The sequence below is a fragment of the Leptosomus discolor genome, chromosome 1 (genome assembly GCF_034619465.1).
Source record: "Leptosomus discolor isolate bLepDis1 chromosome 1, bLepDis1.hap2, whole genome shotgun sequence".
Classification (NCBI taxonomy): Eukaryota; Metazoa; Chordata; class Aves; order Leptosomiformes; family Leptosomidae; genus Leptosomus; species Leptosomus discolor.
In genome coordinates this window covers 88,948,716-88,974,139 of record NC_141391.1, presented here as the reverse complement: position 1 = coordinate 88,974,139, position 25,424 = coordinate 88,948,716, and the positions used below count along the sequence as shown (strand labels likewise).

The 25,424-nt window shown below is 38.7% G+C and overlaps 1 protein-coding gene across 1 annotated transcript in view; it reads right to left on the bottom strand.

Annotated features, from left to right (window-relative positions):
- PDK3 (pyruvate dehydrogenase kinase 3) overlaps positions 1-25,424 on the bottom strand; it is a 59,968-nt gene that overhangs the window by 920 nt on the left and 33,624 nt on the right. Inside the window, exons 3-10 of the mRNA XM_086468421.1 lie at positions 25,151-25,222; positions 17,542-17,726; positions 15,357-15,446; positions 11,681-11,758; positions 9,974-10,050; positions 8,658-8,759; positions 7,932-8,042; positions 721-834 (exon numbers count right to left, since the gene is read on the bottom strand). Coding sequence (XP_086324547.1) covers positions 721-834; positions 7,932-8,042; positions 8,658-8,759; positions 9,974-10,050; positions 11,681-11,758; positions 15,357-15,446; positions 17,542-17,726; positions 25,151-25,222 — 829 coding nt within the window. The remainder of the gene's footprint in view (positions 1-720; positions 835-7,931; positions 8,043-8,657; positions 8,760-9,973; positions 10,051-11,680; positions 11,759-15,356; positions 15,447-17,541; positions 17,727-25,150; positions 25,223-25,424) is intronic.

Here is a 25,424-nt window from a genome sequence, read left to right as displayed (position 1 = left end):
AAAAACAAAAGCAACGGGAAGATATCATTAGAGACACCAAGAGCAAGACGATAGTCCGGGGAGTTCTACAGTCACAACTTCTGTATCACAAGTGTCTGAATTATCCCAGTGCCACATGTCACAAGACTGTTTTGAAAATATTGTAGCTGTGACTAATCATTCTAGTCATGGCCAAAATCAAAAGAAAGTAGTAACACTTCAAAACATCTCCCCTCTTTCCAGGGAGTGGAGTCTACAAAGATAGCAAGAAAAAAGTTGAGGTCAAAACCATTTTAGGCGGACAGCTGCCTTACTTGAACATTCCACTTCAACAAACCCAAACTCTGTCAGCGCACGCTGATCTGTGAGGACTGATCTAGTCCAGCCCATTAGCATGCCTTTTTCCTCTGAGAAAGACCAAATACCTTTCTCCTCCACACACACACACGCACAGGACTAAACCCATCAGAAACTGAAGTTAGCACAGGATTCCGCAACTCGCTCGCCACATACGGCAAGGCACAGTGACAAAAAGCAAACTAACTAGTATTAATGCCAGGTTAATATTTATAACCTTGGGTTTTAGGATTCTGTGTAACTGATTTAGACAAAATATAAAGAAAAGAGCAATTACAAATCCGAAAACAAGTTGAAGAGTGAAAAGAGAGAAAGTTCACTTATTCAGCCTGCTATAAGCAAATTGCACTGCATTACTAGTTTATATAAGAGTCAAATTCATACCTTCAAATAAATTACAGCATCTGAACCAACACCTTCCATTGAGTAGAGTTTAAGGTCACCTTGAAAGTACCTAGCGTACAGACGAGAAATTGGCAAGCCATAGCCAAATCCAGCCTGAAAACAAAAAGGAAAAACACAACGGAAAGTTAAAAAAAAATTTCAACAGATCACCACGATCATTTATAAAATGGAAGATACCTTAATATTAGATTTGCATCAAATTACTTTTCAAGCTTTCCTTTATTACTCAGCCTACACTGTAAGTTGGTATTCAGCCTTTTGAGCAAATTCCTTTTTTCCTAGGCATAATTTTTTAGTTTAAGTACAGAAAAGGGAAAAATATCGTTGTCCTTTGTTAGGACTACCTTGTCCACTTTGCATTTTCTCAAAGAGGCAGGTAGGTGTAACATACAGTACATGCTGCCTCCAGTCACCAAAGCAAAGCAACACTCTCTACTGCTTCCTCACCACGATTGCCATTGCTATACTATTCCATTCTTTCCTTGGTAAAAATCAGATTCTTGGCAGCACGTTTCTTCTCCCAAAAGCCTGCGATTATTACTCTTGAACATCTCCACACTTGGGAGACTACAAAAGCAAGCCAGAGACAACTCTGTTTACTTCATCTAGGTCACACTATTAAGTGATTGCTGATGCCATACTGCAACAGAGATCAGAACACTACAGCAGAAGACTACATACAAAGCGACACAAGGCAAATAATCCTTGCTGTTGTTTACCCATGCAACAAAAGACCAGGATTCCACAGCACTGAATGATCTACTGAGGACTGACACCCTGTACAGACCACACAATTTTCAAAGCATAATAGACTTGACAGGTATAAATTTTAGATTTTAAATTTACAACACTAATATTCAGAACCACAGCTGCAACAAGGTCAACACTTGGCACCTTTTCCAACCCACTCTTGTCAGAAAAAGTTATAAAAAAAGCCAAGCCTCTCCCACCGCAGCCAGGGAGCAAGATTTTGGTCTACATACCAACTCTTTCAGATGCCTGGGCATGTGCTGAGAATCACAGCAGTTGATTATTCACCTGAACACCACCCCAACCCACACTCCCCTCCCCGCTGAATTTTTCAGGACTATCTGCAACAGGTTTCTGCTGGAATAAAGTTAGTTTTCCTTCTAATAGCTGGCCCAGTGCTGTGTTTTGCATTTAGGATGAGAATAACACTCACTCACACACTGATATTTTAGTTGTGGCTGAGCAGTGTTTATACTAATTCAAAGACTTTTCAACTTCTCACCCCACCCCACCAGTGAGTTGGCAGGGGGTGCACAAGGAGTTGGGAGGGGACACAGCCAGGACAGCTGACCCCAACAGACCAAAGGGATATCCCACACCATATGATGTCATGCTCAGCATATAAATCTGGGGGAGGAAGAAGGTAGCAGGGAACACTCAGTGTGATGGCTTTTGTCTTCCCAAGTCACTGTCGGGCGTGACAGAGCCCTGGTTTCCTGGAGACGGCTGAACGCCTGCCTGCCCATGGGGAGTGGTGACTGAATTCCTTGTTTTGCTCTGCTTGTGTGCCCGGCTTTTGCTTTACCTATTGAACTGTCATCTTTATCTCAACCCAGGAGTTTTCTCACTTTCACCCTTATGATTCTCTCTCCCATCCCAACTGGGGGGGAGCGAGTGAGCGGCTGTGCGGGGCTGAGCTGCTGGCTGAGGTTAAATCATGACAGTCTTTTTTGGTGGCCAACATGGGGCTCAAAGGGTTGAGATAATGACAGATCTGATCAGAACGTTTTAAAACAAATCTGTTATAAGCATTCATTATCTTAATTTCATAGTCGCTGGTCACAATGTTGATTTATTTGCTCTCACAGTTCTGTTTATTCTCGGAGTTGTGTCACGCAACACCTCACTCGCTGTGTGCAGTCCCTGGGGTGCTGTTTATCATCCCCGGGGCTGCATTAAGGTTATAATTTTGCTGTACTGTGTAACACTGGCTTACGGTATGATAAAATTATCGATCGTGGCATTAATGTGGTATTCGTACTCAGCATTGCCGTTATCTCTGTACTTTGGGAACCATCTCTCAGAAACTACTAATTACATGCTTTACCTTTCCTCAGAGAGCAAATTTATGGGGAAGACACCTTCCCCTTCTCCTCCAGGCTACTTACAACAGCTCTTGAGAATTTTGAATATCCTAGGGATGTTGAAACCAGCATGGTCCTATTGCTAGGAACCGGCATGTTTCTGAATGTGATTTGGGTCTTGTTTAGGGTTAAACAACCATTTACGAATACTACCCAAAGACCTGCCCCAAGCCTGGAGAGTTATGAGTGGCAGGATGTGTGGGATAGCACGAGCAAATGCCTAGGTTGGTGGGTACCTCCAGTGTGTTGGAACTTCACCCTTGAACAAGTGCAGAATCCTGAAAAACTAGTAGAATATTTGGAAAAAGAATGCTGTCACTCTGGCAATTCCAGAGAGACACAAATCACTGCAATGTGCTGGGGCCTGGCCCACGCCCACCGAGTCCTCTTCAACACCATTCAGTACGCTCATGGGGAAGAGAAAGTCTCCGGATCTCACCAAAAAAACAACAGGCACCGCAGCCACTGCAACCCCCACAACAGGCACTGCGGCCATGGGTGAGGCCATGCTGGAGCAGGTTTACTTCTGAAGGGACCGTGGCTGTGAGTAAGGCCACGCTGGAGCAGACGTATCTCTGGAGGCATTGTGGCCCATGGAGGAGGCCACACTGGAACAGGTGCACCTCAGAGTGACTGTGGCTGTGGATAAGTCCATGCTGCAGTAGGTACAGCCCTGGAGAGACTGTGGCCATAGATAAGGCTCCAGTTGGAGCAGGTACACCACTAAGGGACTGCAGTCTGTGGATAAGTCCAAGCTGGAACAGGGGCAAGAGGAGGAATTCATTGCAATGTTAAACCCTATAACCTGGCCCAAAGGGACCAGGGGTGGAGACTGTAACGGCTATACCTTTAAATTGCTGTAACCCACGATTTGGGTTGCATGTTAAAGGAATTACAGTAGCAGGAACCATGTGAACCAGTGGAGTACAAGCCTTACAAGCAGCAGTGCAAGTGCGTCAGTGACCTGACCTGAGCTGGCTTTGGTGCCCAGGAACTCCATGCAACACACCACCTCTCCTGTCCCCAGTGGCTGCAGATGGAGCCCAAAGTTATGGACTAAACGAACTCAGTGGACATTTATGGACATTCTACAGACATTTCAGAGTGGCAGTTCATAGACTGAGGGAATGACATCTGTGTATTATATCAAAGGATAGGAAGAGGGGTGGGGGGTGACGAGAACGTATTGGATAGTGTGAGACCTGAGAATGATGTAAAAGGCATGAAATAATGAGTGAAGAACGTGCTTGTTTTGGCTGGAATAGAGATAATTTTCTTCATAGTAGCTAGTATGGGGCTATGCTTTGTATTTGTGCTGGGAACAGTGCTGATAACACAGGGATGCTTTCGTTACTGCTGATAGCCAAGGCCTTTTCTGCTTCCCACACCACCCCACCAGCTAGGCACAAGGAGTTGGGAGGTGACACGGCTGGGAGAGGTGACCCCAACAGACCAAAGGGATATCCCACACCATATGACATCACGCTCAGCATATAAAGCTGGGGGAAGGAGGAGGAAGGGGGGGACATTTGGAGTGGTGGTGTTTGTCTTCCCAAGTCACTGTTAGGCATGATGGAGCCCTGCTTTCCTGGAGATGGCTGAAGACCTGCCTGACCATGGGGAGCGGTGAATGAATTCCTTGTTTTGTTCTGCTTGTGTGCTCGGCTTTTGCTTTACCTATTGAACTGTCATCTTTATCTCAACCCAGGAGTTTTCTCACTTTCACCGTTAAAACAGTTGCTTAGCTGCACTTTTCCAAACAACATCATGCTTTAAAAATGTAATTCTCAAACAGAATTAAGAGACATATGCATCACTTTCAAAAATCTGGTCTTGAAACTAGATGCATTTCTTTAACCTCTACAAAATGGTAGTTATTTCAGTGTCTTAGAAAGAACTAAAAAAAATTCCACTTGCATCTTTTCTAGCAACCAGACAATAACTACATTACAGAAATTAAAAAGCTCAACTGAAAGGCAAAGTGTAGACAGTACGTACACCCAGGAACAGCTCAAGTAAAGGGCAGTATCAAGCTATCCTGATAACACATTATACTTTCATCTCTCCAGAGCTAAACCTCCTTAAAACCTGTGCCAAACTTCTGTTGGCCTCCTGCTTCTTCCAGGAAAATCTTTTTATGCTCTGTGCTAGCCCAATTATTTCATACCACACTCTTACAAAAATTTTCTGTCAGTCTCTTCTGTACAGGTAAATACCCTGCCTTCAGGGTATTTTCCAAAACAGGTTACTTGTAAGAAATACGAAGACAACAGACCCCAGATGAATACCCTGTTAAGGCAAGACCTTGCAAAACATCTATTTTGCAAAAGACAGTTAACCAAAGGGATTACTGCATGGGTCTGCACCTGACCTAGAGAGACAGGACACAGTCAATGACGGCGCATCTGCCTTGAGAAGGGAAAGCTTTTTAGAACAAATTTCTCATTAAATACTACAGTACGCATTATACAAATAGGAAATTATTAAATTTCAGTGTTACTAGTGTCTACAGGTTTAATTAAACCTAACTTAAGCCACCTTTCTCCAACATAAACAGAGGGAGAAACATTACATTCTCTAAGAAAGCCTAACTACCATTAAACGTTACCATGTGTTTCTAACGTTTCCACTACGTGTATAGCAGTACAGGTGAACGCAAGACCTGCTAGAATCTGAATGCTGCCATGGTAACAAGGTTCCTTAGCAGTTTTTAAACAACATTTGCAACGACACAGAAATAATTTTCACCAATCAACAAAAAGATCCCTCTCATCTACTCCCCGAGTCCATAAATGTTTCATAAACTAGACAGGGGATCATATAACAAGGGGAGGGAGTGTTAGAACAGAAAAATATGTCTATTTACACTGCAATTTAGTTTAGATTATCTAAGTCAAGAATGACACAAGCACAGACCTACCCACCTTCTGGAGCACGGTAATTCTTAAGAATTCTTAAGTTGTTTGGTCTTCGGCACTAAGCAATAAAGAAACTCTCCTTCTGCATGGACTTGGAAGAGGGTTTATGTGGAACCTTTCTGCTGAAGGATTTTTACTTCTAGACTGACACATAAAGTATAGCATAATTGTTTTCATAACTGGATCTGGGCCATAATACATAACGTGTTAAGCTTCACTGCTAAGGCCTTTTTCCTCTTAGTGGAAAAGAGACTCCCAGTTCCTGACTTTCTTCTTTCTGCACACACTTAAATAACAGAGCTTAGCAACTCTTCTCAACATTCAGTCACATACAGGCATCGGTCAGACTCACAGGGCAAAAGCTGCCCGGTTCACGAGACAGCGATACTTTGCAGGTCTGACTACAGCGACATATAGACTGAAGAGGAAAACAAGGCCTGAAAATGAGGTACGGTAGAAGAATACTAAGTATAAATGCCACAGAATCAAAGTCTTGAAGATGAGGAAATAAAGACAGGACTGCATTGCCAAAGACACACGGAAAAAAAAAAAAAAAAGAAAAAAGAAAAAAAAGAAAAACGTCAGTCCTAAGATGAACACATTTTACAATCAAAGCGCCACAAAGGAAAAGACGTTTTAAGAGTGAATAAAACTGGTAATCAAGGTATAAGTTTATAGTGAGAACAAGTTTCAGGAAATCCTTGTAGGCTGATATAGTAAATTGCTGATAAAAAGTGAGACAGAACAAAGGTAGATTATGAATGAAGAAAGATTCTACCATTCTTGACATGAAGAAAAAAGTTCGTATTTGAATTAAGGCTTGCTCCCTCCCTGTCACTCATCCCATTCAAGAAGATTTTCCATGAAAAAGCAAGAGGTGTGTTATAGAGGTAGAGCTGTGAAGGATTAATACTGTGTCAACACAGATACAGAACTGTGTTTCACACCTACCACGGTGACAACACTGGTGAAAACGATGCAATGCACTTACGTGCCACAACGCTATGAACTGTGCACAAAGACAGTGCTATGTAAAGACCTTCTGCTAAAAATCTAAAAAGAAATTTATTATCTCTGAACCACTATGAACTGGTTTCACCCTCAGGTTGCTGTTAATTATTCTACATCAGAAAGCCACATACTCTCTGCACCACATTTTATTAGCTGCCTGAAGGCACTTCAAGTACTGAAGTATCAGCAGGAAAAAAAAAAATATCACCACTTAAGGACGTGCTCGATTAGAGCATTCCTAAACAGTGAAAGGATATTTCTCCAAGAACCAACTTTTTCTCAGCATGCTTGAATATAAAGGACTGCATCAGAAGCAACAGAGAACAAGGATGAGAAGAGGCAAGAATACAGCATTAGTATTAATCCACTTATTGAAAGCCAGTCCAATGGAATAGTAGCTACACAGTTTTTATCACAATGAACCAATATGTAATTTAATAAAACCATTTAGAAATATTTTTAATAATAACTAAAAAAACCCCATGCTTGCTAAAAGAATCTACACATTCAGGACTGAGTAATTCCCTGCTTAGAAGAAATTATGAGGAAATTTTGTTTGCTTGAAGTCTGACCCTGATACACCTCAAAGGAATATCGCATGAGATATTTCCAGCTGAACAGAAGTGTTCATATCACACACAGGTTTGGGAATTATTTTTTTTAAAATGTGTTTTTAGACATAACTTATATAAAAATAATTTTCAAAGTTCAATATAAGCTTGTACATTACCAGGAGGTGTTTCTCGAGTTCTATAATTCTGACAGCACGGCTCACCTTTTCAACACATTTATTACAGGAAACTGAGTAAACAGTAATTTAGACACCAAAGAGGAGCTCATTAGGTTATCCACCCTCTCAGTAATACAGCACTAAAAATCCTGTCCATTAACCTGTGAAAATATTGTGCTTATGCAGAAATGCTTGTTCAAGAATATAATATCAGGACAGAGAAAAGCAATTTTCTGTTCCAAAGACTAAGTGACGATAACAGAACCTATTTTCTTCTGATACATTTTACCTGCATAGAATTGCTAATGATAAACAATTTCTTCAATGGAAAACCTGATTCAATAGATCGCAGTGAAGGAAAACAATACAACCAAAGTAATGCAAGGGGACATTTAAATGCATATTGCAATTGCTTACCAAAGGCACAGCTCTTGAGGGCTCCAAACTAGGCCTGGGTGCTGTTGAGTACATGTAGTTAAACAATCTGTCTATTTTTCTTAAAGGTACACCTCCACCTTGATCACTTATCTAAGGAATGAAAAGTTAAGGGTTTTAAACATTATGTTCTAAAAAAACCCCTACAAAACTCAAGCAGCACTATCTAAATTACTTTAGAAATATTAAAGGAGCAGCTGAGGACTCTGGGTTTGTCTAGTTTGGAAAAAAGGACGCTGAAGGGTGACCTCATTGTTCTCTACAGCTTCCTCAGAGGGGAAGTGGAGAGAGAGGGAGGTGCTGATCTCTTCTCCCTGGGATCCAGTGATGAGATGTAAGGGAACGGCTCAAAGCTGCACCAGGAGAGGTTTAGACTGGCCATTAGGAAGCTATTCTTTACTGAGAGGGTGGTCAAACACTGCGACGGGCTTCCTAGAGAGGTGGTAGTTACCCCATGCCTGTCACCGATTAAGAGGCATTTGGACAACGCCCTTAATAACACGCTTTAGCTTTTGGGCAGCCCTGAAGTGGTCAGGTGTTGGACTAGATGATCCTTGCAGGTCCCTTCCAACTGAAAGTATTCTATTCTAATGAGTACAAAGCAAATGTCAGAAGTGATACAATAATTAATCTGCCCTTTCAGCTTACAAGTCATACTATTCTAAACCTAGCAGGTTCGTAAGCTGCACATTATTTTTAGGCATTTACCTTAATAGAGAGATCTTCTTTCCCCAAAGTGACTAAGGTTTTGATCGATGGATAGCCGTCTCTCTTACCTTCATGCAACTCCACTGTAGCTCTCATTGAATTCTGAAGAGAAAAGAAGAAAGTGTCTTTGATTCTAACTCTACCATATAAGCTTTTTGTGACAACTTAGAACTTGCATTTATTTTGTTGAATCTAGATACTTTGTCCTACATTTGTATACAAGATAGATAAGGCCATATCTAAAACAAATTCAAGAAGTGCTTTCAAGTCAATGAATTGTCCAGTTAAACTTTTACATCAGAACTGTTATACAAACTTTCATCTATTTGATATAAGGTGAGATAAACATAAAGCAAGAAATATTTTTTTTCCTGTGTGAAATCAAATAATTATATGCAATGGATGACAACAGCCTTCACCTCCACCCTGCAGAAAATAGTGATGTGCACCACAGAGAACAAGCTTTGATTTTCTCAGCCTGGATCACATAATTGTCAAGTCACCATCTATCAATCTGACTTTATCATATATATTAACAGAGTTTCCACTGCCAGTCCATCACAGATTACCATTACTTACAGCTACAACTTACTGGTTTCATACTGTTTCATGACTTGTACCACAACACACCTACATGTAGTGTACAACTTGTCACCTGCTCTGCTCTAGAACTAATGTTACAAATGGCAAAATGGGAAGTTTTAAATGAACATACTTGACAAACGTCAGAAATCAAACACAAAATACCATTATTTAGGAAAATTTTCTCTCTGATTAAATGCATTTTTACCCTGGATTTCTAGTGTTCAATTGCACCACCTAGAGACCAGCTATCTTATTTGAAAGCATACAATAGCTCTCACATGTTCCATTTTCACTGTTGTTCCAATTACTCAGAAAACACAAATAAAACCAAAACAAAGTGTGTCATTTACATTATTCAAAGACATATGGACTGTTTTCACAACAAATAGAAGACACTGATCCTAACCAGTACTTAAATATGCAATAAAGAAGCAAGCTTATGAAAATTGCAAGGTAATGAATATATCATCACTGCAAAACTAGACTATCACGAGCGTTTTAAGCTAATCAGCTGCAAAACCACAAAAGGAGAAGTGGGAAAACACAAACATTTTTTTAAGTACACAAGAGAATGAGAGGGCTGTAAGCCTAGCTTTTAACAGTTTCCAACCCTCTTCGCCTAAGAAAGAAAAACTGAAATAACATTTAAGAGCTGTAACTGAAAAGAATCTCAGTTTCAACAACAATGTAAGTTCACAAAAACTTTCCAAATATTAACAAGTGCAACCTACCTTGAATAATTCAAACAACATATGAAACAAATGAGAAGGTACATAGACTACTTGAATAGGCTTGTTTGGAGCTTTAGCTAGAAGAATAAAAATAAAAAAGACAAATTATTTTCTTTCAAAACAGTATTTTGTAGCATTTCTATTTACAAGAACAACATGAAACTGTATGCAGCTCCATGAAGTAAAAACATAAATTTCAGTTACTGCTATCACCTAATACATTCTAATGGCGATTTTCAAAAACATCTATGTCAGCAGACTTTGTTTAGATATGAAGCTTCACTAAGCAGTGGTTGGTTTCATACTGGCAATGTTAACTAAGAGAACTTTCCCACTTAAGTGGGAAACTTTCTTTTTCTTAACACACACAAGCATAATATTTGCTGCACAAGAAGATTCTTAAACTAAAAAAAAGTCCCACAGTGTTTAAATATTCTAAAACCAACTACGTATTTTCTCTTAATTAAAACATATAAAATGTAAAGTATTCATAAAATTTTCAAAATATATTTCAAACAATATGACAGTTTTCTTAACGCAAATCACAACAGACTCGTTTGTGTACCTTTGTCCTGCCGTTAGAGTTTCGGCAGAGGTGTATGGCTTGGAATAGCTCTGAATGCTAGAGTGCTAATTGATTTGGCAGGAAACAATACAGCTGCACTTAATACATTCCAGGACAGTTGTGGTACTGAAGAAGCAGTCATCCTGAACACTCAAACATCTACTAGCATTAAATTATACAGTCACAGCTTGTCAGACTCAACAGCAGTTCAGATGGAAGAAAGGTCTCTAAATGTCTACTTCATAAATTGCAGGAAGATAAAAAACACACACACAGGACGTGACTGGAGTTAACTTTGTCCTTTGTTTTTGGGAGAGGGAGCTGCTAATAATGCACCGGTGTTGACAATATCACTTTGTGTACAGAAGTATTTCTACAATATTAATAGTACATTGAGCAACATGTGTTCCCATATATCACACTCTCCATTTTAAGTGCTACCTATTTCTGAGACTTTTACAGTTCTTCTGCTGAAGTCTGGAAACAGTCTTATGTTTGGACAGCTGTCCAAAATTTGAGAGAGAATCACTCAAGACAATTTATTTTTTTAACTCAAAAAAAAATTACCTTTTGCCAACAGACATGATGACAAAAAAAAAATCAGTCAATACACTGACAAGGACTGTCTCATCAGTTTCGTAGCATCCAATTTTCATCTTCATAATCAATTTGAAACAGATCTTCACGCAAGAAGTTTATGATAGGACTTAAAGCATAGACTATGCAGAAAAATTCCTAATTTTGCCATTTTACACAGAAGAGCTCATCACTGGTGCAGAGACTAACAGTGGAATTTATAAGCGTACTTCAGAAGGAAAAAAATCTCAGCTCTATTAAAAGATTAATTAGAAGGCGGGCATGTTTCCTTCTCAGTTATGATGATTCTTGGCCACTGTCTTCCTTAAAGTGATTGTGAATTCAGCAGAATAGCGCTTCTGCATTTAGCATCAAGAAGTAAGCACGTCATGATGATGTAATTCAGGTGCTCATGTAGATACATTAGAAGAAGAAAAGTAACTCTGCATACAGGACCGCAGAGTTCAAACTATAACTTACAATTAATTAACAAAACTAGAAACCACAGATATTATAAATGCTTTTTCTTAGATATTTCACTTAAATTAAATGAATTTCACAATTACCATTGAATTCTTCAACTTCCAGATCAGGTGCCACCAGATAGTACTGTTCACATAACATCTTAGCTGTTTCATAAGCATCTAAAAACCAACAGAACAGAACAATGATTTATGAAAGTCATCTAGAGACGACTACCAAAGTTTATCCTGTACGTGAAAGACTACAAGCAGAACACTCATTTTTGTAACTAGCTTAGTAACAAGTGTGAAACTGGCATCCATTCTAATCCCTTTTTCTCCGTATGTTTATAGACAATTTGTCAATAACAGGCAAACTCTATTTAAAGCTCTACAAACAAAAGCAGATTACTAGAGACAAGCTATTTTTTGCCTTTTTCAGGGCCTGAAAACCAGAAGAGTATAATCTTAGGCTGACCATAATATCTACTTATTTGTCATGTCCTGATCAAATTTAAAGCTTGTTCTTTCCATCTCAAATAGAAAAGGATGACATTGCAACCCTAAATTCAGTTTTTCCAAACACAGTACTGTTTACAATACTTGATTTTCAAGGTCTTCTGTGGGGAAAGCTAGAATCTTTAAGATTCATCATTCTTTCCTACTGAACCAAAAAAAAAAAAAGCCTCCTCATAATCCAAATCAGGCTTTATGTATTGTCAAAATATGGCAAGAAAGTTGAAGCAATCCTTTGTTTGAAAGATTTCTTAGTGGTTCTAAATATTCACTGGTACCTCATTTTCAAAAATATTTTAGAAACAAGCAGCAAGTGTCAGCTTAAAGAGAAACCAGTAACTGAAAGATGTTCTAACTACATTGCTTAAGCTAACTTAACAAAAGTGGTTTCCTCAGAACAAGTGTGGGCTAAGGGCAAGCACACAAACAGATGGGCATTTCTGCAGACAGAGAGAAATTTGCTAAGATACCGTAACAAATTGCATATGACTTCACTCTATATGTACCTTCTTCCTCCTGTCCAAAGTGACACTACAAAAGACAACAGTCATTGCCAAGACTCAGAGCTATGCAACAAGCACAAAGGAAGTAAAATCACTAGTCCCCAGAAAGGGCTGGTTACCTATAATTGTCCTCCTTCAAGATGTCTACAGAAATAATCTATAACGTGCCTTGTTATCTGAAAAAAATATTCTATCAGTTGTTCTGACATCTGCAAGCCCAGACATATCTCACAAGGCTGACAAATGCCGCTTGAGGTCTAGTAAAATGGAGATAATCAACACTGGAAATGTTCCTGATCAAGTGCCAGGAATGTCTCACAAAATCAGCTATCCAGTAGGAATCTTTTGTGTCAAGATGGTCAGCTTCAAAGACTGTCTAAGAGGGTCCTGTCAGTAACATAATAAAATCTGTCCTAGTAAAAAGATCAAAATCTCATTTAATATTCATAATTCTCAATAGAGAACCTCAGCCTGGGATATCCATAATTGAGAAAAAAAATCACGTACAAATACCTACAACAGTATTTTAAGATAATCTCAGAACTCCTGATGGCCTTGGGAGTAACTGTGCTTTAGAAAAAAGGGGTGTAAGAAGCACAGCCACAATCTTGGCTCAGTCATCAAAAGCTGAAGATGATATGTAGCTAGTACGACCATAAGGCCATCAACATGGAGAATGGAATACGTTAGCACATTTCAAAGAGTTTCCACATCACAGAAGTGAAAATTACACATGGATCCACGGGGCAGGAGTTGGATTCTTATCGCAGAGAAAAACTTCAAGGCCCCTTAAAAGCAAATCAATAATTGTGTGGGAATACACCAAAGGCCCTCAATACACAGATGTGGAGCAGACAGCCGCTATGCAAACCTTGGGAAAACCAAGAGGATCTGAATAAACCTATTTAGCCTCCCTAAATTTAATGTAGAACTCTCATCCATTTTCAAGAAGTAGCCACCTTACCACCCTTGAGATGAAAAGGAAGGCACTATTACTTCATGATCCAGTAAAATATACAGCCCCGAGCCAAACTGTGTCAGAGCGAGTGCAGTCTTACATTTCACCTTCCTCTGTAAGTCAGCTTTTTGGCAGAGCCTTAAGACTGTAAAAGAGACTGCAAAGTTCAAAGCATGCTTCACATAGTGGCTGGGGGTTAAGAAGCAACAAGAGTGAAGGATCTATCAGTACGGCTAAAATCCTGGCTCCAGGAACAAGCCTGGGTTTGCTGTCAGCTCAAAAATCCTATTGTAGGGCAGTCAGTGAGATACAGAGACTTACCTCAGGCAGTTACAGATGCAACACTTGGTGGAGCTGCCTGAAGGAAGAAGTGGCTGTTTAAATCCCTTCTTCAGTGTTTGAAGAAGGCATACAGAGCTTGTAGCTGCCACATACAGTGCCAAAATCAACATCTTGACTCTGACAAATTGCTCAGAATGCTGCCTGTGAACCAGAGCATTTTGGAGCTAGCACAGTATGCAGAATGTAAATTAACCCCTCCACCGATTCCACAAGGAAAAGGCCTCAATCACCTTGACTCTAGACAGGCTCTGTCTTTAAGGCCATTTCATTTCTTTGAAAAACAACACCAGATACTGTTCACAATGCCCTTGTTTTGTTAGTGATTATTTCTTCAGGTGTGGAAGATCTAGTCTAGCTACTGGCTTGAAAACTGGACTGAGCACCTTCTGACACTATGCACTCCTTTGTCTGAGGCAGCAACTATGAATTTGATGATTAAAAGATTCAAACATTGCTATTAGAAGGTATATCTAAAAAAAGAACATGTCTGTAACATATACAATACTGAAGTCAAAGTGGAGTAAGATCCATCAAAAGAAAAGAAAAGCTGCTGAAAAAATGCCACCTTAGAGCCAAAGAGCTAGAAGCCAAGAAGCCTTCATAACAATAAGAACTATCCACATTACAAAGCAAGCTGTCACGCAGGTCGAAGACTGACATCAGAAAGGTTTCCCTCTTATTTCATCAAAGGCTGAGAGAAAGTGAAGGGGAGAAACACATTCTTCCCCTCTTGCAGCTGCACAAACAGCAGTGAAGGACAGAGGGTGGAATTCACTCCTACAGCATGACCTGTGTTTGTAAATAGATACACCCAGAACATGAATCTTCAATAAACAAGTTCTTGAAGCAGACAGCATTGCCTCATGCCTACTTCCTAACATTCTGAAAGCCTACGAACATTCACAACTTTCAGCAAACAGGATTTCTAATGTGACTGTGCCAGATTCTGTATAAGACAGATATGATCAGATGCACTTAATAATGGGGAGTTTCACCGGAATATCTGTACACCTGAGGACATTTTACTGAAAGGCCTAGCTGAACAAATTGGGAAATTTCTCTTACTCTCAACTTTCCTTAGTACCAGCATCAGATAAAAAAATCAGTACATGAAAACCTGCTTTTAAGTATTTTAGGGAAGAAAGCATCTAAAGTTTAACAAAACACTTCAATACTTAATCTGGTATTTAAAAAGACAGATTAAAGTAATTTAAAAAAATCAATTGTTTTCTTAGTTCTGTTAGCATACCAGAAGTTTCTCCATTCTCGATAATGAAGTCAGTAGAAAGTCCCAATAAGCTCATGTCCTTATTGTAAGCAACTGTAGAACTTCCATTTCTTTTTTTTTTGTTTCATTACATGAATTTAAATCACCTTCAGTCTCTTTTATCTCAATAACATTTATTAAAATTTTAAGTCGTGGGGTTTTTTAAAATCAACAAAAATATTAAATTCATCTTACCTTTAACCACCTCTGCCACATTACAATTTGGATCAATACTTCCAATGTGTTTGGGATGAGCAGGATTAATATCGCCACCAAAAAGAAGTGCTAAAAGGGAAAAGAAATTGCAGTTAATTGTCTACTGCGCTTGAGGCAGCCCACATAGTTTAAATCTGATGGTATCAGAAACTTACTGGATAGTGCAGCATTTTGTAAAAAGATACTCTAGCAAATTGCCAGAATCCTTGTTTAGGAAGACTACTTGCCTCCCTCCTCTTTTTTTTTTTCCTTCCTTTCTTTTTTATAGCTAACATTAGTTAAAACAGAAATAGTGGTGCAGGAGGGTTAAGGTGAAAACCTACATTTCAAAGTGGACTATCAAAAATTAGATAAAACTGTAATGTCAAATGCTTCATTCATATGATTATCTCAGAACAGAAGCACTCACAATAATGAAAATGTTACAGTAAAAAGGACTGAGGAACTATAAAACAGCATTAAAAAGCCTTTTACACTCACTTAAGCTGACATTTCACAGCTGGCACAGAGGTATCTCTCACTCGACCTTCTCCCTGACTCTCAGCAGTATGCTCCCCACTCCCCCCTCTGCACAAGGGTCCGGCACTCACCAGATCCTTCACTGAGAGTTTAGCTCTCACAGAAGTAGAAAGTTTTTACACTTCTCTGCAGAAGTGATTTTCTGCTGGTTTAGCAAGCTATTCAGCTCTGATATGAAAAGATGTGGTATAAGGTGAGTAAAAGACAAGATCTGAAAGCTTTTCCTATACCACCCACAGTGAGCTAATACACTGGCACACTGCACCTTGCAGAACTGCACTGTAAGAAGCAGTCTGTCAATAACGTATGAAACAGAAATGCAAACTTCATAAAAACCTGTTTCAGCATTCTGCGATCCAATTGTCTTTTTCCATCAGTGCTTCAGGATTAGTATTTGTCATCACAGACGGATTGCTAACATTGCTTAGCGTAGAGAAATCGTACCAGATTAACTGAACTTCTGTAAGTGGTTTTAAGTTTCAACCACTTAAATAAGAGTGTCCATAGGAAAAGCCATTTCAGTTCAATGAAGCAAGCTTTAATATTTTAGAACTAGTGCAAATTATGCTAGCACTCAGCCCAAGGATTCTATATTAGGACAAAGTTTTTACTTATTGCTAGAACTAAGAGCCTTTTAACTTAACTTGGTTTTATGTTTGTCATTTGTCTGCCCAGGTACAAGTAAAGAATAAGCTGCACATTTATCTCATTTTGTATGGTTTGCCACATTGAAGTTATTTGTACACACACAGCAAGGCATTTGTTAGTCACATAAAAGGTTACTGGAAAGACAAAACTTGTAGTAAAATACCTTACACTACAGTACTTTAGCGTCTGCATTGTCTGTAGTGTACTACAATTTCTAAGAGCTCATAAAAGCAGAGTACTGGGCAGAGAATGAAGCTCTGAGCTAAAAGGCACAAGATACACTAAAAGAGAACACAAGACTGTCTTTAATGTTATACACATCACTTCCTGCATGGCTGCACATACTGGTTAATAGGAGCTGTGCAAGTAACTCCTTTCACTCTGTAATACGAATATGAAAAGGTAAGTTTATTAGTAACAACAGATGACACAAACTAATAACAAATGATGATAATTCATAAATAGGAAATAGGAAGTAGAGGGAGACAAGGGATATAATTTAAAACTTCAGTTAGAAATACTCAACCTCTTCAGAAGGCAAGAAAGTCTAGATAACTTGCTGAGAAAACAACAGTAAAAATACGTATCGCGCATAATCGATTCAGAATTTATGGCATCCTTGCATTTAATCATGAAATAAATGTCAGCTTTACAAACTATGCTGAGAGAAAGATACAGATACTCTACTACCATATAAAAACACTTCATGTACCACTATGCAAACTGTCTCTACCAACAAGTTTAAAAAGCGAAGCTACGCTGACAAAGCCTGACAATTCTAAAAGAAAGCGCACTGGTGTTTTGGATTCATTTGATAACTGCAAAGTACAAAATTAACCAGTTGCCGGTATATCTTTTACCACAATTAGCACTGAATATTAAAAATTAGTCATGAGTATGAAAAAAAAACCAAAACAAAACCAAAACACAGCTATGGCTTCAGGTTTACAAGCAATAACTAAGGAGTTCTCAAAGATGCAAAAAAGCAATTACTTACTGTGTTGGTTAATAAGCATACGGAAAGAGATGCGGTTGGTGTAGAATCTATCTAGAAAATACTGGATGTTACTGCTAACAAATGGATCAAAGCCATATTTTTCCTTGTATTCAATCACCCCTTGTGCCATGGTTGGAACCACATCATTGTGTCTGTTCCTGACTTTAATTAAAACATCTAAAAAGCTAGAGGAAACAAAATTAGAAACAGATTGTTAAAAGTGTAATTAAACTCAATCTCTCATTTCTGTTTTCAACTTCCCACAGCATAACCATTTCATCTGTTTACTATCCCTCCTAGTCAATAAAACATTATCAGAGGGAAAAGATGAAAAACACAGCAGTATGTAAACAAACCTATTTAAAGAGAAATATTTGGTCAACCTCTCATGAGATTTGTGAAATATATAGGACCTCAAATCCAGTTATTCCTCCTCAAAACATTCCTTTAAACTAAATCTCTCTTTGCCATTAATGGAGAACAAAAGATTTTCTTTTATTGCAATCATATGCACCACGGTCACTCTCATGACCTGGCATCTATTCTGGTACTTTTGAATACCAGGATAGGTAATTATTATCAGTGTGACTTCAGCTCAGTTTCCTTTCACACCGCTGGATGGCAGAGCGCATGCAACGGTGCTCTGACGGGCTCTCCTCGGAGGTAGCTCGGGAAGTTTTAGGACACATTAATTATTAATAGCTTTCTAAAGCCTAGACATGGAAAATCAGCACTAAACTCTGCTACAGTCTTTAATATTAAATGAATATTAACACCACAATGATTACATGATCTTGTTAAAAAAAAGCACACGGTGAAATGCAGCTTTCAAAAGAAAGCACAGCTGGGAGGCTCATTCAGCTATGCCTGTATTTGCAATTCTACAGATCCTTTTTGAAAAAACATCAACAGCAAAATGTTCTCAGTAGATTTATAATGAACCTGAAAAGAAAAGTATTAATTATTTTTATCAAAAGTAGAATATACACCAACTAAGGAAGGAATCATAGAACAGTTTGGTTTGGAAGAGATCTTTAAAGGTCACCTAGTCCAGCCCTCCTGCAATGAGCTGGGGAAAGAACATGAAGGCCACCAAAAGTAAAAAGGACTACCAATTAGTCATCATACTCAAAGCAGATGCTTCCTTCCCTTTCATAACCACTTAGCCAAGATGATCATTTGATAGTACACCACACCATTCCTAACAAGGGATAGCCTTTTAAAATAATTTCTCCCGCTCTACACTGCCAGCTCCAAAGGAATGCAGGATTCATTTTTAATGTTTTTTCTCACCATCCTCAGTCTATCCGCCAGATTTTGCCTGTGGGTTAACAAACGGTTCAGTAGTCTTTCAACACTACTTTGTCGCTTAGAAAAGGGGAAGCTTTAACTGCCTAATTCCCCAATCTAAATACTACCACAGTACAGAATGACTGTTCTCTTACCAATCTTGCTGACTGGACAGCTTAAAATATTTTAATGCTTAAAAGGCTTATAGACTCTTTTTACGTTTATTAAGTTTTGATTCTGTGTGACAGGTAACCACTGAGTTTGAGACATGGCTGTACTCATGCTGCTTCTCTGTTTCAGAGCCAGAAGACACTAGCTAAAATCAGAGCTGAGAGGCAACACTTACAATCACATCTGAAAGATGCTGACCACACTCTACTAACTGCTATTTGCTGACAGCTTTGCTATTTGTTTTTAAATATCTCCAACTATCCACAATATATACAACATGATGCCTACGTGCTCTACGAGGGCAAACATCCCACTACCAAAGTACTTAAATGCACAGAGCGTGCCAAAGGGCAAACAACGGGCTAGGAGGTTTATCTGCTCCAGACCATCAAATCATCGCTGAAGCTCAGTGTGCAAACACACACAGTAACGGAATTCTTCATCATTGCAATGATATGAAAAACCTCCCATTCCATCTTCAAAGACAACTGAGTTCACTCAAAGTGTTTCCATCAAGCAGACGCTTTTAGGAGCCAAAGCAGGGCAGAAATCAAAACACATTTCCTTAGTCTTACCACTCCCCTGCCCCACACACCCCTGAAAGACACAAAGCTTTCACTGTACTCAAACTGTGGGAGACCATATCATGGAATTTTTATAATGTTCATGGGATTAGCTGGGGGAAGGGAGGATACCCCAGAATAGGTCTGAAAATGTTATTTAGCAATTACTGTTTTTTCAAAATTCAGTGTATTGTATTTTCAAAACCACAAGGAATAAATAATGCTGTTGATTTGACAGATGGGAAATTATTAATATGAAGCTATTTTAGTCAAGTGAGCTTCAGTGGCTTTTGTATTAACAAAAGGCACTACCATTGCTGTTAAATCAATTAAGCCTATAGACTTCTGCAAAGATAATTAACGAATGTCACAACATGTTATTATTTAACTCCCTAATGACTGTATATATTATTCTGTTTTGATCTGTAATCACAGTGCAAGGAAAGAATTCATAAGAAAGTCAATATAAAGACAAAGGGAATTTTTGCTATGGCTCTTTTATGGGTAGTATTACCTGAAAGATTAAAGACAAGGAAGTGATGAGTAGACTAAAAAAAAAACCCAATCCTTTTAAATAGAACAGACATGCAATGGGTTGGGTTTTTTGATTGGCTGCTCTTTTTTGAAGTGCTAACTGGTAGGTGAGAATCACCAGAAAGACAGGTACAAGTTCACCCTCTGAAAGATTTCTTTACTAGAAAGGTGGAGTTACTTTCAAAGTGTAAAACTAACCGAAGCAGCATTCCACGTTACTTGCAAGTAACAAAATGGCACCTTCTTAAGGAAATCTACTCCAATATTTACTTATTTCAAATTGCTAACAGAATCACTATTTTAATAATAATGCTGCAGAAAGTAAAGTTACTTCTTGTTTACCAAGTTTCTTGTGTGTGTTCTCTCTAGACACACTGGCAGCTCACTACTTCATTTGCGCTCAGTTCCAGGACACTCCCCTACACACTCTCCCACGAGAGTGCCACAAAGACAAAAACCATCAAAGCAACTCACAGGTGTAGGGGGTGGAGTAAGTGTTTTTTGAAAGTACATGTGAGCAGCACATTTTACAAACGTTGCGGTTTTTGAAAAACAACCTCTGCCTCTGTGTGTTTATCTGGATGCATATTGACACCACAGGAAGCTTCCAACACTTCTGACAGCTTGTGCCCTCCACCCAGTGTGGACACCATATCTCCACACCCCTGCAGTCACACTGACAGAACTGTAGTAAGCCTCCCACCTGACCGCTCAGCAGCTCGAGGAAAGATACTTGTGTTATCAAAAATGCAATAGTACTCTGACCTTTTGGTGTACGCCCATACTACTGATGGTGACAGTAATGTGGCAGCGATGTTGTAGTAAGTCTTCATAAGGTCTGCTAACCAACAGAACATAATAAAGAAACTGAAGCACCTCTGAACCTCAATCACAGAAATGCTGAGACAAAAAATCCCTTGAAAAGATTTTGTCCAATGTTCATAAAAAGGTAACACTCATGACCATACATCTCTCCTCAAGTTCATTCACTAAAAACAGTTAGGCCACTGAAAAACATGAGCTTTAGTTTAGTCTCTGCACTTACTCCTAACTGTTCAACCTCTCTACTGCATTGGCACTGCTGCCTGTCTTTGCGGGCCACACGGTGTAACAGTTTAAGGACCACAGGGCTGAAAGTGGGCTATTTTTCCACTAGGTCAATTTCCCAGTTCACTTCACTGCATGGCTTCATAGACAGCTGTGCCAGTACACGCATAACATCTATAAACCTGTAACACTGACACATAAAATGGTTTCCTCAGAAGGAGCACCCAAATTCTGAGTATACCACAGCAGGCTCCCCAGACAAGCAGAGATATAACACAGTCAGGGGACAGTTTTACGTTCAACTGATCAAGTCATTCCACCATTTTAGAAAGCATTAATTGAAGAACTACTGCCAACATTGATTTAGTATGTCTGTGGGCATCAAACCTCTTTAAAAGATCATTTTAGCTCCCCTTCTCTCCTGTGCTAGTTACCTCGAGTAGCTATAACAGAAACTGAAGTCTGCCTCAGTTGACAAAACGACCACCAAGGTCCTCATTCAACTTCTAAAAAACAACTGCTCTGTAAGTCTTCATGTTTTTTGAGTGCTTGAGGTGGACATCACATTCAGCTCCAAACAACAGCTGCTGGGGTGGTACTGGGTCAGAAGCACTTCCATCCAGGGAAGTCTCACATTTTGTGACACTAATTAAGTTGAAGGAAGACGAGACGGGGCCTGCCATGAAATGTGTAAGTCATCTGATACCACACAGGGCACTAACAAAAATGGGCACCATGATGACCAAAGGATACAAGACTGGGTCTTCTGTAATACGAAGTATGCAACATGTAACATTAATGTATGTAATATGCATGCTTCTACAGCATGCTCAACACAAGAACAAGACAGCTGAGAGGAACCAAGAGATGACGCATGCTCCACCCCCTCTTCGTATGCTACTATATGCAAGCTACTTGGAGACACACCACAGATACTGCTGTATGCTACTATATGCAAGCTACTTGGAGACACACCACAGATACTGCTAGGACAAGAAAGGCTCTAGTTCAAAGGACGAGGCATACCTTACAGAGTGAACTTCCACACGTCCTTCTTTAAGCAAACCAATCTGGTGGATGAAAAGTACTATTCCTGTTCCTGCATCCCTAAAGACACTACCCAAAGTCCCAAATAATGGCTCAAATTCTGTATTAAACGACACATGCAATTACAAAAGACCAGAAAAGTTATGTAAACATAAATGAACTCAGATATGTGGGTTTTTTCCACTGAAAAATAGTTCATTAACTACTAGAGTTCATGATATTTCTCATCTGACCAAAAGGCTTAAAGGTAGGATAGGGCTAGACAGCAGCAACATGGAATACTGGTATAGGAGTTCAGAAATTTCTTAGATTTATCTGTGGGTTATTACAAGATAAATATGGACATTGTTAAGGGCATTTCTGAAAGATGTAGTTTGCAGAGAAATAATAAGTAATTACAGCTCAATATCCAGTGAAATGGCATAGCCTTCAGAAATTGAGAAATAGATGACATGCAAAGAGCAGGAAAGTAAATCTGACTTTCTAATCTTAGGTAGTCTATCCAATACTGCCAAGAAGAATAAATTTGCTCTTTAATGAGATAATGTGTCTTTCATCTCTTTGTACAGGCTAAACTCATTATAAAGACGACTCTTACTGTCAAAGTCCCTAGCTGGACTTCACCTCAGTAGGTAGCCAAAAATTCCCAACATCCTTATTATAGGTACTTAATTACATACAATACAGTAATGGCAAGATTCTAAAAATTTTAACAAAGTTATACTGAATGAGTAAATATTTGGTTCATCATCAAATATTTGGTATATCATACCAATACAGAGCATCTCAAACAATATTTCCAATTGCCTCAAAACAATATCAAGAGTGCACGTTATACATATGGCAGAATCCAATAACTCATTTGATAATTATGAACGGACTCTAAAAACAGATCTCCAAGAAAACTGTTCATTAACCTTTTTAAAAACAAATATATATAGTTATCCACCTTGAACCTCTGTGGTTCATAAAAAGCTGAAATTTAGTTACCTAAATACAGAACATCTGAGATGGTACCAGAAGCTACATAACCACCTTGCCTCCACCTGCACACCCAGGACATTACAGGCTTAAAAACAGGGCCTGTGTTACACTTGCCAGGCTCGCTTAGATGTCTAGGACAGCTTATGCCATCTCAGAAGGCAACAGACACGTAAGTTTCCATAACTCAAAAGAACATTTTGAGTGGGATTAAGTCAAGCAGTAGGAAAACTGACTGCTAAACTCGTCACAAACAAATTCTTGTCCATTAGCAAACAGGCTGTAAATATGGACTCATGAAATCTAATAGCTAAAGGTAGTCAAAAAGTCCATTTAATTTATCCACCACAGAATAAGCATGCCTGGAACATCACTGAAAGCTATCTAATCTGTTCTTACTTTTAAAATGGGATGTCCTACAGCCTTCTGAAATGGTCTGTTTCAGTCTGTTCTCACTAGTAATGCAATTTGTACTTTTTGCTCTGTGTACTATCTCAGCTTTATTAAAAATCAGCCTTTTTTTTTTTTTAACTCTCCAATTCTTCACTTAGAGCAACCAATCATCCTTTACAGGAACTTTTTTTTTTTTTGGCACGCACAGACTTCCAATGTCTCACACTTCAATCTTTTTTTTTTTTGCCAGTCTGAACAAACTCCTTCAACATTATTCAGAGGTGGAACTACCCAAGTGTCTAATTCTTGTTCCTTTCACATCAATACTGTCCACATGTGTTCTTATTTCTTAATGCGTAGTACCCAGAACCGAAGACTGGATTACAGCTTAGGACCTGCACTGAGAAAATAGTTACTTTCCCCTCATTCAATAGCACTACAATTCACCCAGTCAGTCTATAATCCTTATGGCTCCCTTCTACAGTTCTGCTATGCAGGGAATTTGGTACTCATGCACTTGAGTTTCTCCTGCATGGATTGCTTAATACTTAAAAAATAAAGTGTAAAGATCTCAGATAACATGCTCACAACCAAAAGAGCGTAACGTCTAAAATGCATTACTTAATAAAACCCTTACTTAACCTAACATAGCAGTATGTATCTGAAACTAACTGAAAACATCATTTTTGCACAGCACAGGCCACATCTTGCACAAACAGAGCGTTTATTGGATTGCAAGATGTTTTATGAAACACTTACTACGAAGCACTGCTTGATCAGGCAAGATTTCCAGAGCTCAAAAATAAATTCAAGTTTAAAAGACAAGCTACCATAAGAAAACTCATCAATGGAACAAAAAACCTGCAAGAAGTAATCTCCTGAAACAAAGTTGACTTCTATACAGTACAGGGTAACTATAGACCTTAGTGTTGAGGGGAGGGGGTTTGTTCTGTTTATTTTGGTTTTAAGTCTGATGCATATGTTGCACCTGTTGTTCTCAGTTACACATGGGGTTTTTCCTGTTTTATACATACAAATTTCGAGGAAACATTCTAATGACAATTTTAATATGATTTTGTTCATAAGAAAACTGACCAAGCTCTCCTTTTTTCTCAAAGTATAAGTAATGTTATTCAATGAGGTAGGTGAACACCAATAACTGAAGTCCATCAAAAAGCTTTTAGATAAAAACAAATGACACATTGAATGCTTTCAAACCGAAAAAATTCAAAGTGTTAATGTACATCCTATACAACAGAGTACTAAGCTCAATGTATACTAAAATGACATTTTAGTCATAAGTATTTGATACGCAAGTATATTCTCACGTGCATGTTGTCTTTTCAACACAGCCTTGGAGAAAGCATTTCATGCCATTTCTTAAACTACCAGACTATACAAATGCAAAACATACTGTTCAAAAGCACTTAGATTCCTATATTCTGCTCCAGGTTATAATTTCGGCCTTTGCTGCACAAACTCTACCTTACAAAAAAAGATCACTTATCCTATAGTACAAAAACACCTGTTTTTTGAGACAGATTATTTTAAAATGAACCATCACAAGAAAACAAATTACTCACTCATCCAGAACATGAGGATCCTCAGGACTCTTATTTTCATATTCTAAAAGCTCAAGGAAACTTTGCATGTACCTGAAATAAGCAAAAAAGACAGGGGAGAAGTTAAAATATTTAAACCTAAATTACTTGCGAATTTTTTTTAATTTTAAGACTACAACATCAATTGAAACAGAAGCATAGTACACAGTTCTCCGCAAATCCTAAAATGAAGTAGAACGCTGCAACAAAGGGAAAGCAAGCAACTACAATGTATTATATCGAGTTGAAGCGTATT